The sequence below is a fragment of the Sporisorium graminicola genome, chromosome SGRAM_1 (assembly GCF_005498985.1).
Source record: "Sporisorium graminicola strain CBS 10092 chromosome SGRAM_1, whole genome shotgun sequence".
NCBI classification, from domain to species: Eukaryota; Fungi; Basidiomycota; class Ustilaginomycetes; order Ustilaginales; family Ustilaginaceae; genus Sporisorium; species Sporisorium graminicola.
The window spans coordinates 591,784-607,709 of NC_043719.1; the positions used below are offsets into that span (position 1 = coordinate 591,784).

At 57.4% G+C, this 15,926-nt stretch overlaps 9 protein-coding genes across 9 annotated transcripts; 5 read left to right on the forward strand and 4 right to left on the reverse strand.

Moving 5' to 3' along the window:
* Window positions 1-793: 793 nt before the first annotated feature.
* EX895_000245 (uncharacterized protein) lies at window positions 794-2,041 on the forward strand (the record flags this gene model as incomplete). The annotated part of the gene is made up of 2 exons (XM_029880846.1): window positions 794-1,076; window positions 1,167-2,041. The coding sequence occupies 2 exons, from the start codon at window positions 794-796 to the stop codon at window positions 2,039-2,041; spliced, it is 1,158 nt and encodes a 385-aa protein (XP_029742232.1).
* A 486-nt stretch (window positions 2,042-2,527) lies between these two features.
* On the forward strand, window positions 2,528-3,358 carry EX895_000246 (uncharacterized protein; the record flags this gene model as incomplete). The annotated part of the gene is made up of 2 exons (XM_029880847.1): window positions 2,528-2,696; window positions 2,781-3,358. 2 exons carry the CDS (start codon window positions 2,528-2,530, stop codon window positions 3,356-3,358), a joined length of 747 nt encoding a protein of 248 aa, XP_029742233.1.
* Window positions 3,359-3,586: 228 nt separating this feature from the next.
* Window positions 3,587-5,135, reverse strand: EX895_000247 (uncharacterized protein; the record flags this gene model as incomplete). Its single annotated transcript, XM_029880848.1, has 2 exons — window positions 3,587-3,809; window positions 3,904-5,135. The coding sequence occupies 2 exons, from the start codon at window positions 5,133-5,135 to the stop codon at window positions 3,587-3,589; spliced, it is 1,455 nt and encodes a 484-aa protein (XP_029742234.1).
* A 1,193-nt stretch (window positions 5,136-6,328) lies between these two features.
* EX895_000248 (uncharacterized protein) lies at window positions 6,329-7,153 on the reverse strand (the record flags this gene model as incomplete). The annotated part of the gene is made up of 1 exon (XM_029880849.1): window positions 6,329-7,153. One exon carries the CDS (start codon window positions 7,151-7,153, stop codon window positions 6,329-6,331), a length of 825 nt encoding a protein of 274 aa, XP_029742235.1.
* Window positions 7,154-7,459: 306 nt separating this feature from the next.
* On the reverse strand, window positions 7,460-8,581 carry EX895_000249 (uncharacterized protein; the record flags this gene model as incomplete). Its single annotated transcript, XM_029880850.1, has 1 exon — window positions 7,460-8,581. One exon carries the CDS (start codon window positions 8,579-8,581, stop codon window positions 7,460-7,462), a length of 1,122 nt encoding a protein of 373 aa, XP_029742236.1.
* Window positions 8,582-9,160: 579 nt separating this feature from the next.
* Window positions 9,161-10,357, forward strand: EX895_000250 (uncharacterized protein; the record flags this gene model as incomplete). Its single annotated transcript, XM_029880851.1, has 1 exon — window positions 9,161-10,357. The coding sequence occupies one exon, from the start codon at window positions 9,161-9,163 to the stop codon at window positions 10,355-10,357; it is 1,197 nt and encodes a 398-aa protein (XP_029742237.1).
* Window positions 10,358-10,718: 361 nt separating this feature from the next.
* EX895_000251 (uncharacterized protein) lies at window positions 10,719-11,354 on the reverse strand (the record flags this gene model as incomplete). Its single annotated transcript, XM_029880852.1, has 1 exon — window positions 10,719-11,354. One exon carries the CDS (start codon window positions 11,352-11,354, stop codon window positions 10,719-10,721), a length of 636 nt encoding a protein of 211 aa, XP_029742238.1.
* A 972-nt stretch (window positions 11,355-12,326) lies between these two features.
* On the forward strand, window positions 12,327-13,325 carry EX895_000252 (uncharacterized protein; the record flags this gene model as incomplete). Its single annotated transcript, XM_029880853.1, has 1 exon — window positions 12,327-13,325. One exon carries the CDS (start codon window positions 12,327-12,329, stop codon window positions 13,323-13,325), a length of 999 nt encoding a protein of 332 aa, XP_029742239.1.
* A 968-nt stretch (window positions 13,326-14,293) lies between these two features.
* EX895_000253 (uncharacterized protein) lies at window positions 14,294-15,892 on the forward strand (the record flags this gene model as incomplete). Its single annotated transcript, XM_029880854.1, has 1 exon — window positions 14,294-15,892. One exon carries the CDS (start codon window positions 14,294-14,296, stop codon window positions 15,890-15,892), a length of 1,599 nt encoding a protein of 532 aa, XP_029742240.1.
* Window positions 15,893-15,926: the final 34 nt, after the last annotated feature.

Consider the following 15,926-nt stretch of genomic DNA (forward strand, 5'->3'; position numbering starts at 1 on the left):
GTGCCTCGTTGCTCGTTTGGCTCGTCCAAACCATTTCTCGCTCCTTCGCGCTTGCCGAACAAACCTTGGCAGCCGTCCGTGCGTGCGCAGCGCTTTCCTCCGCAGCTGTGTCCGTCGATCCTTCTGTCCTCATCACAAGCCTTTTTGCATTGCACGAAAAGTTGTGTGTCTGTGCGCCCGGCTGGGATTCATGCAGACAAATGTCTGGCCGAGAGCTGAAACACGACGCCCTTTCCAACACTGCCGCCTGCTCGCCCACTGCGGGTTTCTGCTTTCGGCCTCGCGTTCCTGCGCTGACCCTGCCTGTTTGTGCATTCTAGCGGAAACACCTAGAAGAAGCCGTGCCTCTTCAAAGCAAGGGCACGTCGGAACGTCCGATTCTCGAGTTTGAGCAGGAATGCTGTCTGGCCCTCACTGCGCTGTGCGTCGGCACCTCTCGTTGTGGAGCAGCAGCCCTGCGATGCCAGCTCGTCACGCAAAAAGGCTTGGCTTTGCGATGTTCCGTGCCCTCATGTCATCACAGCACCGCACAGTACAGCACCAAGTGGGAGTGTGCCTGGAGGAATTGGCAACACATTGCAGCTCCTTTGCGTGCTCCTTCTCGTCTGCCGTCGTTGCGAGGACTTGGGTTGAAAGCACTGGATTCGCAAGCCCCGCTCTTGGTCGCCAGAGGAGGAGCAATATAAAGCCTTTCGCTTCCTCACCGTCACTCTCCGCTACTCTCCCCCACCTCGTCGTCTTACACCTAACACGTTTTCTGACTCTCGCACCACTTTAACTGCAAAAAAATACAATGAAGTTCCTTGCCGCGCTCACCGTCGCCCTCTCCGCCACTGCCGGCGCTTTCGCCCAGGGTTCGAGCGGCAACGCGACCACGTTCGCCGACGGCCTGCTCACAGCACTGCGAGCCAGCAACCTCTCGCGTCTTGCGGATGCGGTGGGCAACAACTCGGCCGCACTCCTGGGCGCTCTTCAGGGCGGCAACAAGACCGTGCTGGCGCCCTCGGACCAGGCGTTCCAGGCACTGGGCGGCAACATCGACAACCAGACGCTCATCGCGACAATCGCGTACCATGGTGAGTTGCTGAGTGGGATTCCCCCCTCACAATGAGCGTTGACAGGAACAGAAAGAACTGACTGTTGGGCTGTTATTATGTCGGTTGCAGTGCTTAACGGAACGGTGAGCTACAGCCAGCTGGGGACGGACAACAAGACGATTGCGGCGTCGGCGCTCAACTCGAGCGAGTTTGTGCATCTGCCACGCAACCGCAGCCAGGTCGTCGTGCTGTCCAAGCACTCCGGCAACAACACGGCCTACGTGCAGCTGGCTTCAGGCAACGTGTCGTTCAGCTTGGCGCAGGACGGACCGCAGTACCAGAACATCCGCGTGCAGCCGATCAACCAGGTGCTCACTGTCCCGACCAACACGTCCGGTGTTGCGTCGTCGCTGGGTGCGTCGCAGCTGGCCTCGCTGCTGGGCAACGCAGGTCTGGTTGATGCGCTGGATTCGTCGATCGTGACCGTGTTTGCGCCGAGCAACGAGGCGATCCAGGCGGTGCAGTCGACCGTGGAGGCCGCCACGGACCAGCAGCGCCAGGCTGTGCTGCTCAACCACGTGCTCAACGGCACTGTCGTCTACTCGACCAGCCTCGCCTCCACGCCCAGCGCTATCTCCGCCGCGGGCAACGAGCTCCGCTTCACCGCAAACGCCACGGGCGCCTTTGTCACCAGCGGCAACGTCACCGCACGCATCGTCCAGAGTGACTACATCGCCAAGAACGGCGTCGTCCACGTGATCGACAGAGTGCTCCTCAACACCACCGAGAACACCCAGGCCGCCGCGTCGGCCTACAGCTCGGCTACGGCTGCGGCGGCCACGCAGACCGCTGCGCCTGGCGTGGGATCCGGATCCGGCAGCGGTGGTAACGGCAATGGCGGAAGCGGTAGTGGCGGCGGCAGTGGCGCTGGTACTGTCAAGACTGGTGGCGGTGCGGCGGCAGTGGCTGCGCTGCTTGGATCGGGTTTCTGGCTGCTTGTTTGAGGAAGCCGTGTACGCCATCTCTGCCTTTCCCCACCCACCCCACACACCTTTCTCACCTATCCACATTGTCTTTTCACATTCCACTCCGTCTACGCCGAATTGAATCCCGCCGTATATTTGCGCCTTTTTCTGCCAGACTGGTGTGGAAACATCTTGGGAATGAGTGTGAAGTGGATCAGAGGGGTGAATGGACAAAGCACCGACCAGATTCAAGATGCGGGCTTTTCTGCGAAACCAGAGTCGAGCAAAGGGTGTCGTGTCCCACGGACAAGATGGCGTGACGCTGTTCGAGAATAAAGGCGCTTTTGGACAGGTCACTTGCCGAACGAATCGTGCACGCGCCCTTGCCCAATTCACTATCTCCGGCCAAAAAGTTCACCACTCTCGTATATATACAACCCTGTTCACCTTCGCACACCGTTGCCCAACTCCGCATGCACAAGCTGCGCACTTCCAGAAGAACACATTAACGACAAGCAAACAAACATGACGAGCTCCGACGACAAGGTGCTGCTGTACACGGCTAAAGTGTGTCCCTACGCTGCACGTGCCGAGTTGGCGCTCGCCATCGCAGGGATCCCACATGAAAAGTTCGAGGTGGATCTGCTCAACAAACCCTCCTGGTACGCCGAGAAGATCAACAAGGCATCCAAAGGTACATCCCCGTCCGCCATCGTCCCCTGCATCCTTCCTGCTTCTTCAGCTGACTGACAGACACACACCCCCTTTTGTGCGACAGTGCCCGTGCTGGTGACGACCAAGGGCGAGACCGAATTCAAACTCCCCGAATCGCTCGTCATCGTCGAGTACATCAACGACATCACGGGCAATGCCATCTTCACCTCCAGCTCCCCTCAACACCGTGCGACGGCGCGCTACATCGTCGAACGCTACTCGCAGCTGGTGCAGCCCCAGTACGTGGCCACTGTGCTGCGTCGCGAGGCGTCTGCCCTGCCTGCGCTCAAAGCCGCGCTGGTCGACTTTAACACGCTGCTCAAGGACCACGATGCAGGCACGGGCGCGTTTGTGCAGGGCGAAGACAAGTTTGGGTATGCCGATCTCAACATTGCCCCGTTCGTCGCCAGGGTGTTGAGTGCGAGCAAGCACGGGCTCTTGCCCGAGAGCGACGAGCAGGGCGTCAAGCGCATCGACGAGGAGGTCGACGCCGGCGCCGAGGGGCTCGAGAGGGTCAAGAGGTGGTGGGACGCTGTGCAGGCGGTCAAGGCGTGGGGCGAGGTTTGGGACGAGCAGAAGTATCTGGCACCGTTGAAGAAGAGGTTGGCTGCCATCGAGGCTGAGAAGAATGGCTCCAAGTAGACAACTTTGTACCCCCACATGAAGGCTTTCGATCTCTTGCTACTCTCGTAACACACTTTCCATGCCTCAATGACTGCATTCTACTTTTCGAAACGACGATCTCAAACCCTTGTCGCCACTGGAACTATTGATTTCGGCGAACAAACACACGATTACAATTCACCTCAATCTATGAAAAAACAAAACAAAACGTGCCTGTCGGCTGGGGAAAAGCCGTGGTTGTTGCCCTTACGGTCTAGCGGCAACCACGACCTGCTTCTCGCGCTTGAGCTGCTCGACCAAGCTCTGCGAAACATTGAGCTGCTTTGCCGCCACACTGGCGGGCAGCAGAGCGAGCCACTGGGTCAGGCTGAAATCGTCAAACCTGACCTTGTCGCCAAAGTTGGCGCCTCGGAAGATCTCGACAAACTCGAGCGGTCCGTCGCCGATGTTCTGGATGTAGTGTCCGTAGCTGCTCAGGAAAAAAAAGGAAAGTGACGATGCCAGAATGTCAGCAACTCTGCTTATTAGAAGCAAACAGAGAAAGAAAGGGAGAGGGAACCTACTTTGTGGGGAAGACCCAGCTGTCTCCAGCCTGGAGTTCAAACGTTCTCGCGGTGGCGCCGCCGGCGAAAGCGGTGGCTCTGGCTTTGCCTTTGACGATGTAGCCCCACTCTGCGTTCTTGTGCCAGTGGAGTTCTCGCAGGCCGCCCTTTTCGACGTGCACGTAGGCACTGGCGAGCGTTGGGCTCTCGGGGAACTGCTTGTAGTCGGTGATCTTGAACCAGCCTCCACCGCCGGGGGCGTTGGTGGCGTTCTGCTGTGAAAGCGCGTACACATATGGCGAGTCGACCTCGCCGCCCGGGTTGGCAGACACAGCCTTGCGCGCTTCCTCGAGCGAGAGCCAGGTCTCGTTCTTGGCTGCAGCGACGATGTACGGATCCGGTGTGGGAACCGACGAGAACGCCGAGGGATCCCAGCCGAAGTTTTCCGCAAGAACATCACGCGGTGTGTGGGCGATCCAGTCGTCGAGCATAAACGTGGTTCCGCTCGCGTCAAAGTTGCCGTCGTCAAACACGAGCAGGTACTCTGCGCCTTCGGGCCCTGCCTGCAGCGTGTGCGGGACACCCGTGGGGAAGGACCACAGATCTCCCACATTTGCATCCCCGACGTAGTTGCGATTGTCCTCGTCATTCGCCGTGACGCGCACCGTGCCGTTCAGCACCAGCCCCCACTCGGCGACACGGTGCCAGTGCAGCTCGCGATACGCATACGGCGCGAGCCTCTGCTCGGCCGCGGCCACACCCGTCGACGAGGGCAGATCCGTGACCGTCTGCTCGCGCACCCACCCGCCGCTCAGCAGCCGCGAGTGCGAGAGCGAAAACGTCCATTTCAGGTTCGGGATGTTGCCCGCATCCGTCGGCGGCGGCGAGAGGTAGTCGACGTTCTGCTCATCGATTGGTCTGTTGGACTCGTGCAGGAATGGCGCACCTTTGCTCCCGCGCACGGGCTGCGGAGCCGAGCCGTTGAAGTTGGTGATCCCGCCGTTGTCCACTGCCGCTTGACGACGGACGAGCGGGTGCGGACCATCGGGTCGGATGTGGCGACTGACTCGTTTGTGAAGCGTGCTCTCGGCCGCCGAGAGATAGGCGCTGGAGCGTGGCTCGAGCGCGGGCAGGCCGGCGCCGTCGCGTGCGTAGGGCGCGGATTCGACGGGGAGCACTCGCGACCAGACCAAGCTGGACGACGACGCGGCCACGAGGAGCGCCAGTGAGAGGAAAGATTGGCTGAGCTTCATTTTGGTGGCTGTACGGTATCCAGAGGAAGCTCAACTTGGGGTGACCTTGAGGGGGGGCGTCTCTGCGTGTTTGAGAGCGGACGAGTCTTACGAACAAACGGTACTGTTCTCGCGGACGCTGCTCTTATATGCTTCTGCTTCACCACCGACAATGCCCTCAGCAGCGACGCATGCCGAGCAACCAGAGGAACCGAACCCCATTTGAGAACAAAACACAAAGCAAAAGCTGCTTGCTCCCTCATGAGAAGCCAAGAGAAAGCTTGTCAACACGCGACGGATGACGATTCCCACTGCAACTCTGACACCATGCCCTGCTTGCCCGCTCAGCCTCACGCTCACCGATGCGTCGTATCGGCACCCCGGACAATGCGCTAAGTGGTAGCGAGCCGGGCAACGAATGTTCGCTTCGACCCTTGTCACCCGGAAGCGGGGGAGGCGAGTGGATGGTGCCATTACATATATGCATCCTCCAATCGCCGCGATCACACGCATCTTTCAGAAGACAGAGCGGGTTTGACAGGCAAGACCAGATCCGCACTATCACCGCAGGGTGTGCACCGCCCGCCCGCCCAGCCGCTGGTTTCTTGTCCCCCCCTCCCGCCGCCGGGTCAGAATGGTGTTTCGACGACGCGGCAGCACACCATCACTCTGCCCTGGTCAGTCAGCGTGCGTGCGCTCCAGGAAAGTTTCCCCCAACCCGAGCGTCTAGCCGTCGCGCAGCTCCAATGCAGATCGTTTCCCAAGGGTACAGTACTTTTTGTATAACCGACGACTTCTTCTCGGAATGCCAAGAGCTGAAACCCTATGTTTTGACTAGGTAGAGCTAGGCTGGGCTAAACGATCAGTTCGCTTCGTAAGATTCAGGCTAGTGATTCATCGTCAAGGGTCCGATCCGAGTTCACTGACCAAAGAAGGCTCTGTTGGTCCAGATGGCGTGTTCCGAACGCATTCTGCAATTTCGGCTTGCGATGGTGTCAGCGACGTTTTTTCCCGCCAGGGTTGTGCATGGCAGAGATGTAACAGTTCTCACTTCCGGTCCTTTCTGGTCTTCAACTTAGTTGATCATTCACACCTCCGATTCACACGAAGAAACAGCTATGGATGGCGATGCTGCGGTGCGTTGCATTGCAAAAAGAGATCATGTTGAGGAGACTTGGTGGCATACTGCGAAAGTGTGCCTTGTTGCGCTGCAGCTACTCGCTCTTGAACCCAACCAGGACCTCGTCGTTCCAAGTGACAAACGCACCCTGCTCGCCCAACCCTTTACCATCCTTGCCCTTCGGCTCCTGCCTGCTGCCCTTGGCCGCCAACGCAGCAATGGTAAATGCAGGCTGTTCGGGCCTCAACAGCTTGCCCTCCTTGTGCAGTGACAAGAATCTCTCGAGCTCCTGCTCCTTCATCGCTCCCTTCCCTGAGCTCCTCAACAGCGTCTGCATATCGGTATCCACCACACCCGGTCTCACAGCAAATGCGGCAACCTTGTCCTCCTCGTTCGCCAGCGTGCGAGCGATAGCGTTCAGCGCGGCTTTCGAGGCGTTGTACGCCGCCCAACCGCCTGTGTTTCCCGTCGCCGCACCGCTCGACACAAATACCGCAGTACCCAGCGAAGACTTGCGCAGCTCCGGCAGCGCCGCAGACAGCGTTGTCACGAGCGAGACCGTGTTGATGTTGAGCGTCTCCGCAAACGATTCCGGGCTGAGCGAGGCGATCCTCTCCGTGGACACCACGCCCGCGTTGAACACGACGCTGTCCAGCCGCCCGAACTTGTCCACGGCCGCGCGCACTGCGTCAGCATTGACCGACGCCGACGTCACATCGCCCTGAACGCAAATAAGGTCAGAGGAGTGCGCAGATTGGAGCGACGACAGCTCGGAGGGAAGCGACCGGGAGATGGTCACCACCCGACACGCCGGGAACGAGGCAGCAGTGGAAGAGGAGCCGCTGAGAAGCAGTTTCAGGATGGCCAGTCCCAGCCCGCGCGATGCGCCTGTCAAGAGTATTACGGGCTTGTCGGACATTGTTGCGTTGAGGTCCGTCTCAATGAGGCGATGAGAAGGTTTTTGTGAGGTCAAGATGTTGGAGGTGGTGGTAGGAAGAGATTTTCAGTGCGCACGGGTCAACGCATCGAAACCAGACGAATTTTTGGGTCGGTGTGTGGAGGAAACGAGCATGCAAAAAGCAAAAAGCCGCTTTCTCACATCACCAAAGCTCGCTCTTCCGCATTGCATCTTCCTGTAATGGAAACCCTCGCTGCACGAATCAACTCAAAATCTAAGGCGATCGGTCGTCTATAGGTCTAATTGCTGAGGTTACTGCGGTCATCCTCACAGAGCGGGGGACCGAGACCGGCGTCGAGCGTAATTGCTGCGATGATGCGAAGAAGACAGAGCGTAGCTGTCGCGCCTTGAACGTTCGTCCACATCGCGACGACCATCATCACCTCGGCTGTCAAGTTCTGATCCATGGCGAGAGGAAAGCGCTGGTGGTGGCGTATGCGAACGTGAACGTGGGCGAGATGAGGTGTATCTATCCGACCTGTCCGTATCCAGCACGCTGCGGGACTTTTTCATCTGTTCGTAGCGGTTGACGCCCTTGTCTTGGTCCTCGTCATCGCGTTCATGACGATGCCGGTGCGATCGATGGCGTTTGCGGTCTTGGTCGTGATCTCTATCATCATCACGATGGCTGGTACTGCGTCGATGTCGATCAGAAGACGAGGTGATTTCGCCCTTTGAGTGTTTGCGCCTCTCTTCTCTCTCGGCTCGAATCCTTGCGCGTTCCTCCTTTCTGCGCCGTTTCTCCTCTCGTTCATGCTCGTCCAAGTGGTCTGTATGTTTGGATCTGCCCTTGTCCTCGCGCTTGCGCTGTTGGAAGTAGGACGACATAGGATCTTCCAAGTCTGCATCATTTTCATCGTCGTCGTCTGCTGCATCTCGACCTCCTAACCCCATTTCAGTCGGAGCAGCATTGAAGCTCTTGACATCAGCATCGACCCTATGCCCCTCTTCATCCGTCACTTTGGGCTGCTTGTAGCTCGCCACATGATCGACCCTCAGCGTCCTGCCCAGCACCTGTGCTCCATTCAAGTTGTCCACCGCTAACACGGTCGACCTCTGATCTTCGTACATCAGAAAGCCGAATCCTCGATGCTTGCCCTTGCCCACGGGTTTCGACTGCTGCTGCTGTTGCTGTTGAGAAGAAGACGCAGCACCATCACCCTTGTCGCTCGAATTGGGGTTATTAGCACGGGGCAGGTTGACATCTACCACCTCCCCGTACTGCGAGAAAATAGTTATGACATCGCCTTCGGTGAGATCGTAGGGGAGACCACCGATAAAGATGTACGCCGAGTCGCTGTACTGTTGGTGCCACGAAGCGGAAGGGTTCTTGATGGCAATGTCGAGTTCGGTTTGATTGATGCGGCTGATCTCGCGCACCACGTTCATGGTGTGGCGGTGCGATGCAAGTCGATCTGACTCTGCAGTCGACGAGCGGGTACCGAGAGGATGAGGGGCGATGGTGGGAAGAGGGGGAGGCAGCAATATAACGGATGAAGAAAGCTTAGTCGGAAGTAACATTTCCAGAAGAAAAAGTCGGAAAAGCCAAATCTCAAAATTGAATAGCAAAAAGAAGGCTGCGAAAAGCAACTGAGAGACCGGCAGCACAGGGCGACATGAGGTTACAACCCCTAAAGTCTGTTGAGCGCGGTCGAGCCACGCTCAACGGAGATCGCCCAACTTCTGCCACAGCAGAGGCGCTGAGCGAGCGACCACCAAATCTCGAGTTTCGTCACGCTTGCAATCTCAATTGCATCGTATCATCGAATCGCCAACTCACTCCATCTTCCACATCCAACGTCACAGTGCTGCTTCATCATCATCTCTCCAACACCCTTGACGATCAACTTTCGACGCAGACAGCACAAGCAGGTATCGCCTATCGGGTCGCGCTATCAAGCCACCACCGCGCAAAGCACACTTATCAGCACCGACCTGTGACGCAACACGCTCGCACACACACACACCATGCCGTCCGACTTGGCATACTGGATCATCTCGGTGCCATTGGAGGACTCGGATCCTCACCGCATGTTCTCCGAGCTCGGCAGCAAGCTGCTCTCGGACGGCGGTTCTGCATCCAACGACTTTGGCCAGCTCAGCTTTCCTCCGCTGAAAACGGGAACCTTGGAATCGCTCATCTCGCTCAGCGAAGACCTGCCGAAGCTCGATGGGCAATACACGCAGATCGTGGCCAAGATCATCGACACGCTGCGTGCGCTGCTCAACAACGACGAGGCGGCGTTGTCGCAGCACGTGCTGGTCAACGAGCAGAGTTTGGACGACTACATGCTGGGCTGGGCTTGGAATACGGGCAAGTACCGTGCGGATCGCGGGCTTAGGGAGACGGTCGAGTCGTTGGGCAAGGAGTTGAGCAGCATCGACAACGTGATGAAGCAGAAGCTGGCCAACTACAACGCGGCCAAGGGGCAGCTGCAGCAGTTGCAGCGCAAGAAGCAGGGCAACCTCTCGGTGCGTTCGCTCGCCGATGTGGTGCACAAGGAGGACTTCGTAGATGCCGGATCCGAGTACCTTGAAACGCTACTCGTCGCCGTGCCCAAGAACAATGTCAAGGACTGGCAGGCGCGTTACGAGCGCTTGACGTCGATGGTGGTGCCGCGCTCGTCGAACAAGATCTCAGCCGACGAAGAGTTTGCTCTCTTCAATGTGACCGTCTTCAAGAAGGTCAAGGACGAATTCATTCAGAAGTGTCGCGAGAACAAGTTCATCGTCCGAACCGACTTCGCCTGGGACGACGACCTGGTAGCGCGTCAACGACAAGAACTCGAACAAGCGGGCGATAGCGAAAAGGAGCTGTGGACCGAACTTCTTCGTCTAGCAAGGACCAACTTCAGCGAAGCGTACCAGGCACTCGCGCATCTCAAAGTGGTCAGGACGTATGTCGAGAGCGTGCTTCGGTACGGTCTGCCTGCCGACTACTTTGCGGTATCGATCCGACCCAATCCGAAGAGGACAAAGGCGTTGATGACGACGCTGGTCAACCACTACGCTTACCTAGAGAGCTACGGCCAGAGTGGGAACGCGAAGGGCAAGAAGAAGAACAGCGATGGCAATGCGGGCGATGCTCCGGGCGAATACGCTCAGCTGCTCGAGGAGGAGCAGTTTCCGTTTGTCATCACTGAGCAGTACATGGTGGCTGCTTGAACGGGCACTTCGGCCTGGCTTGTTCCTGTCTATCTCTCGATCGAATACACTTTGCATTTACTTCCGTTTCTGCCTGCAAAGTGAGCGTGCGAACACTCGGAGTGAACGCCGACAAGCTTGGTTGGTGGCTCGCCAAGCGTGCCAAACGAAGTCGGAATGGCCGACGCAACACACTCAATTGCTGCCACGCTGAGCACACACACATACACACACACCCCAACGCAAGTTCTGCTTGAGCTGCTGCTGCTGTTGCTATTCGTGCCATTGCTATGGATGTCTTCTGAATTTGATTAATGAAAGCGAATCAGTTGTATGGTTGGCGCAGGAAAGCCCCTCTTTTTTCTTCTTCTTCGGCGCTTCTCTACTGCAAAAGTTTGATCTGCTGCTGCTTCTGGTCATCGCTGAGCGAAGCATTCTCTTGAACTTGTTGACGTTTCAGCTCGAGAATGTGCTGGTTGATCGTGTACTTGGCCAACGTCTCGACCGGGATCGAGTGGGCGCCATCGATCTTGCCCAAACAAAGCTTGGACGAGCCGCAAGCGCAGTCGAATGGCTGCGACATCTGCCACTCGGTGCTCGGGTAGAAGAAGGTCAAGATGTCGCCCTTCTTGATGTTCTTCTCGGCCCTGGCCTTCCAGCTGGACTTGTCCCTCGCATCGCCGATGACAAACGCGACGTTGGGATCGCACGAGTGGTTGCAATACAGCAGGTCTGAGTTGAGCTCGATGTGCGTCGAAGCACCCGTCTGGACGGTCGAGTAGCTTTTGGTGGATGCGAAGTCGGCATGCGGCGCAAAGGCGCTGATCAGGTCGCCCTTGGAAAAGTCTTGGAGCGAGATGAGGTGCGAATTGTACGAGCCGTTGTTGAATACCACTTGGACGAGCGAAGGGTGGGTGGGTTTGTGAAGTCGCGAGGCGAGCAAACCATCGCCCCCGGTGAGGTGGCCTTGGTAGGCGGATGCCGAGGGGACGGCCGAGGTGGGGTTTGAGGTCATCATCTTTGTGTGGCGGCGCGAAGATGCGGCAGTGGAAGAGGGTTCGGGATGAGTGGGAAGGAAAGGAAGGAAAGGAAAGGAAAGGCAAGGAAGAAGGGAGGAAACGAGCCGGGTGAAAGAGGAAGAAGAGAGAAGCTGTTGGAGCAATGTCCGAGAACCGAGCCAGGACGAAGGGTCGGGGATGACTCCAAGGTCAAGTTATATGTTGAAAGGCCCCCTCGCGGCTCGCTGCTCGTTCCAAGCAAAAGGGGGGTAAGCGGAGCAAGTCACGTCGAGAAGAAATGAAGCAGAGAGAGAGGGCTGTGCATGTGTGCACACATGGCGCTCGACGTCAGTCTGTTGTTTCTTCATGTCGATCCCCGCTCGGCTACTGTTTGGCATTGGCTTTAGATCGCAATATGCACTCCGCTCTGCGCTTCACGCCGCCATGACCTCGCCTCGATTCATCCCGATGGCCCCGCCAATGTCTCAAAAGAAACTTCAACCGAGAGCCGCTCAGTATCAGCACGAACGTCGGCACTCTAACGCAAACCGTCACACGATCGATGCTCGAGGCAGCGTTTGTGGGAAAGAGAGAGAGAGATTCAGTAGAGACGAGTCGATGTCGTTCGCGTGTGTAAGTATACCTTTAAAAATAACCTCTAAGTTAGCTTCTAGTCGCTCCGCCTCGAGTTTTTGGCCCGGCGACACTCCCGGAAGAGCCGGTTTCGAGTCAATGACACGGGGAAGCTGCCGTAACGCACAGACGCAGACCGCGCAGAATTTCATGCTCAAGCGACATCTGCAAAAGCCGCACGAGTCATCATTACATCGGGAGAGACTAACATATTCCATCGGCGATGAAAATTTCCTCCACCATCTTCAGGCCAAAGTCGCTTCTTCTTGTTGCACTTCTCTCATCGAGACGCCACAACATACACACACGCGCGCACGGATAAACACTCTTCTAAGCGTCGCTGGCAAGCTCTGCGGAAGATGTCAACGGAAGCATCGAGCTCACAAGCTCAACCTCAAGTTCCCGCATCAACCGAGCCAACAACAGCAACACCCACAGTCAACCTCGAACGAAAAGCACGCAAAGAAGCGCAAAAGGCACTCAAAGCACAACAGGCTGCCGAAAAGAAGGCCGCCTCTGCCGCTGCTGCTCAAAGGCAAGCTTCGTCGTCTACCTCAGTCAAAAAGGAAAAAAGCAATCCGCGCAAACCCCAATCGAGCGATGAACAGCTCTCTCGAGCTCTAGCGTACATCCTGCGACACGGCGCGGATAAGGAAGGCCTGTCCATTCGATCGGACGGGTACATCAAGCTCAACGATGTGTTGGAGAGACCAAGAGTCAGGAGTGTCAACATGGCTGAGGCAGAGGGCGGCAAAAGGCGACCTGGGCTGGAGGATGTCCAGAGCATCGTCGAGAGCAACGACAAGAAGCGATTCGAGCTGACAGAGGAAGCGCCAGGAGAGTGGTGGGTGCGAGCTGTGCAGGGTCATTCGTTGAAGTCGGTCGTGGAGCTGGAACATGTGCCGCTGACGTTGGACAACCTGCACTTGCTCAAGGCGGCAGCGCAGGACTCGGACAAAGATGCACTGGCAAGTGAGGTGGACGCAAAGCTCGCAGGATTGCAGATCCACGACGTGGTAGAGGTGATCCATGGAACATATGCGCCAGCATGGGAATCCATTCTTGCCTCAGGTGGGCTCAAACCCATGACGCGAAACCATATCCACTTGGCAAAGGGAAAGTTCGGAGAGCAGGGTGTCATCTCGGGCATGCGCAAATCCGCCAACCGACTCATCTACATCGATATCACCAGAGCGATCAAAGATGGCATCGAGTTCGTGCTCTCTTCCAACGGCGTCGTGCTCACTCCGGGGCACAAGCAGAGCGGGGTATTAGGTGTAAAGTACTTTACAAGGGTGGAGGATCAGAGGGGCCAGCTGGTGTGGTCTCCGGCGCAGGAGTCTGCAGGCTCGAGTTGAGATGATCGTGCATTGCTGCAATTCAACGATAGACAGTATCAATCGCGTGCAAGACTGTGTGCCTGCGACAGTTGGGCGGTGTGTGATGTTCGCCTGGATGAGGAGAGCTGCTCAGGACAGCAAACTCAATTCAGGGTCCAATTTTCTTTTTCTTCACCTGCAAAATCCTCGGCCATTTTCGAACGTTGTTCTCGACGTTGCTCTACATCATCACCATCGCCTATCGCATCAACTCACCCTCTCAAGGCGAGTTCGACTCGAGCATGGTACCACCAACGACGCCGCGTCGGCCAACCGCCGCTGCATCGTCATCACCTGTCACGCCGGGCTCTAGCAGCAAAGCTCCCGAAACCCCATCTGCCGCTTTCACCGTGCAAGAAGACATGGACGATCCCACGGCTACCCCTACCGCCTACATCCGCTCCAACAATCGCAACGCCGCTGGAACAGGCAACACCGCCTCGCATGTAGCTGACGACTCGGATGGCGAAGACGACGCGCCCGACTACTTGCGTCTCTTCTCCACACTCAAGTCGAATTCCAAAGGGTCCATTGCAGCGACGAGCGACATTGTCATCCCCAAACGCGGTGAGAAGGATTTCGAACCGACCGGGTTTGGTGGGCAAGCGAAGCTTCTCGAGCGCAGTCGGGAAGCCATGTTCCATGCTGTTTCGGGTGAGCGTCGAGTCGGATCCCGAACACTGGTTCGAGCAACGTGGGATGCGGACACGTGCAGAGCGAGGTTGCTCGATGTGCAGGGCAAAATCTTCGAAACAGTAGGAGTGATTCGACGAGAGCAGGTGTACGATGCAAGCACAGGCAAGATGGCGACAAAGGCATGGAACGAGCTGTTACCCGAAGAAGCACTCTTCCTTGCTGAGAGAGGAAGTCTGCAGATCTACGACAAGTGCTCCCCCGCCACAACCGCCACCACCGAAGAAGGATCGACAGAAGAAGGCCTAGCGCCAATGTCGCTGCAACAAGCATTTGCCGCACTCATGCAGTCGCCCGCCCGCGGTCCAGCAGTGCAAGATGAGCCCTTGACAAGGGAAGCCTACTTGATCTACGCCTACCTCAAGCGTCTCGGATACGTCGTACAGAGAGCAAGCATCGTGGACGCTGTGCGTGCCGCTCCTATCTCTGCCTCGGCGCTAGCCAAAAAGAACAACAACCAAACATCACTGGTTTCTACGCCAGCTCAGAACGTGGCAGCGGAGGGCATCATCGCGGACCCGCAACGCCCGATCAAGTTGACGACGATCCTGGATGTCTTGCTCTACATCCCACGACGGATTATTCAGCTGGCTGGGGATGGCATGAGGGCGTTGGCGAAGAGAGTGCAGTGGGTTTGGGGCAAGACAGTGGGCAGGCTGATTGCGATGATCGGTATTGCTGCGACCAGGCTCTTGAGCGATAAAGCGGCAAAGAGGGCGACAGTGGGTAGTTTGGGTCTTGGGCTAGGCCTGCGTAGTGCACAGCAACAGGACGGACGGCGATTCTTGGGTGACAAGGGCGCCGTGGAGTGGGACAGCTACGACGCGGTGTTTTCGTCGCTGCAGATCGTCCCTTCAGGACACGACTTTTGGCTGCCTTCCGACTCTTCCCCTCCTAAGCACCAATCAACAGCAGCTGTTGCTGCAAGCGAAACGATACAACATCCACCCGAATCGCTATCACGACCTCGAAACACCAGCCTACAGCCCTTCTACTACGCCTGGCGACCGGCGACTCTCTACCGCAAATCGCACCCGCCACCACCCGAGTTCCGTATCGTTATCCTCAACGCGCGCACCACGCCCGTACCTTCTGTCTGGCAATTCGAGTCGATCTTTGCTCAGATTCCCATCCCGGGATCGGACCAGGAGCTGTTTGGGGCCGCTGCCGCTGCCGCCTCCACGACGTCTGACGGTGCATCACAAGGCGGAGATGGCGGTGTGGAAGGCAAGGGAATGACCGAGGAGCAGGTGAGGGAGAGAGTCGAGTACGAAAAGAAGCTCAAGGCGTCTAACGAGGCCAAGAACCGTGCGGCGTATGGCAAGTTTAGCGAGGGCAAGCAGAAGCATCTGCGCGAAAAGGCGACCGCTAGACAGGCCTTGGCTGCTCAGAGACGCGAGGCTCAGCTGCAGTCGAGTACCGCATCCTCCAGACTCGCAGGACTGGCGAAGAAGTTGGGCGACACAATGGTGGGAAAAGCATTCATCAGAGTGCTTCTGCTCGACTTCACATTGTTGAAGGCGGTGGGCCGACTGTTCAGACACTGTCCGCCGGGCTGTTGGACCGAGCCCAAACGCAACAGCAATGGCAGGGCCGGCGGTGGCGCAGGCAGGTTCAAAGGTCGCAATGCGATTGGGGGCAGCGGAAGCGGTAGAGGTGGAGTGGGCAATCCTTTCCCACCGCTCAAGGCCGGGAGGAGGACGGTAGTGGTGGCAGTGGTGGATGGAAGTATCACTACGTTGTTGCGGTTTGGAGAGTCTGAATTTGCGCAGTGGGCGCTGTATGGCACCACGCCGCTTCCCACGGCCACGTCTCAGAGTCAGAAGGAGGTCTCGGCGGCGGCTCAGAAGTGATTCCAATTCGAACTTTCACACATGCTTGGGCATC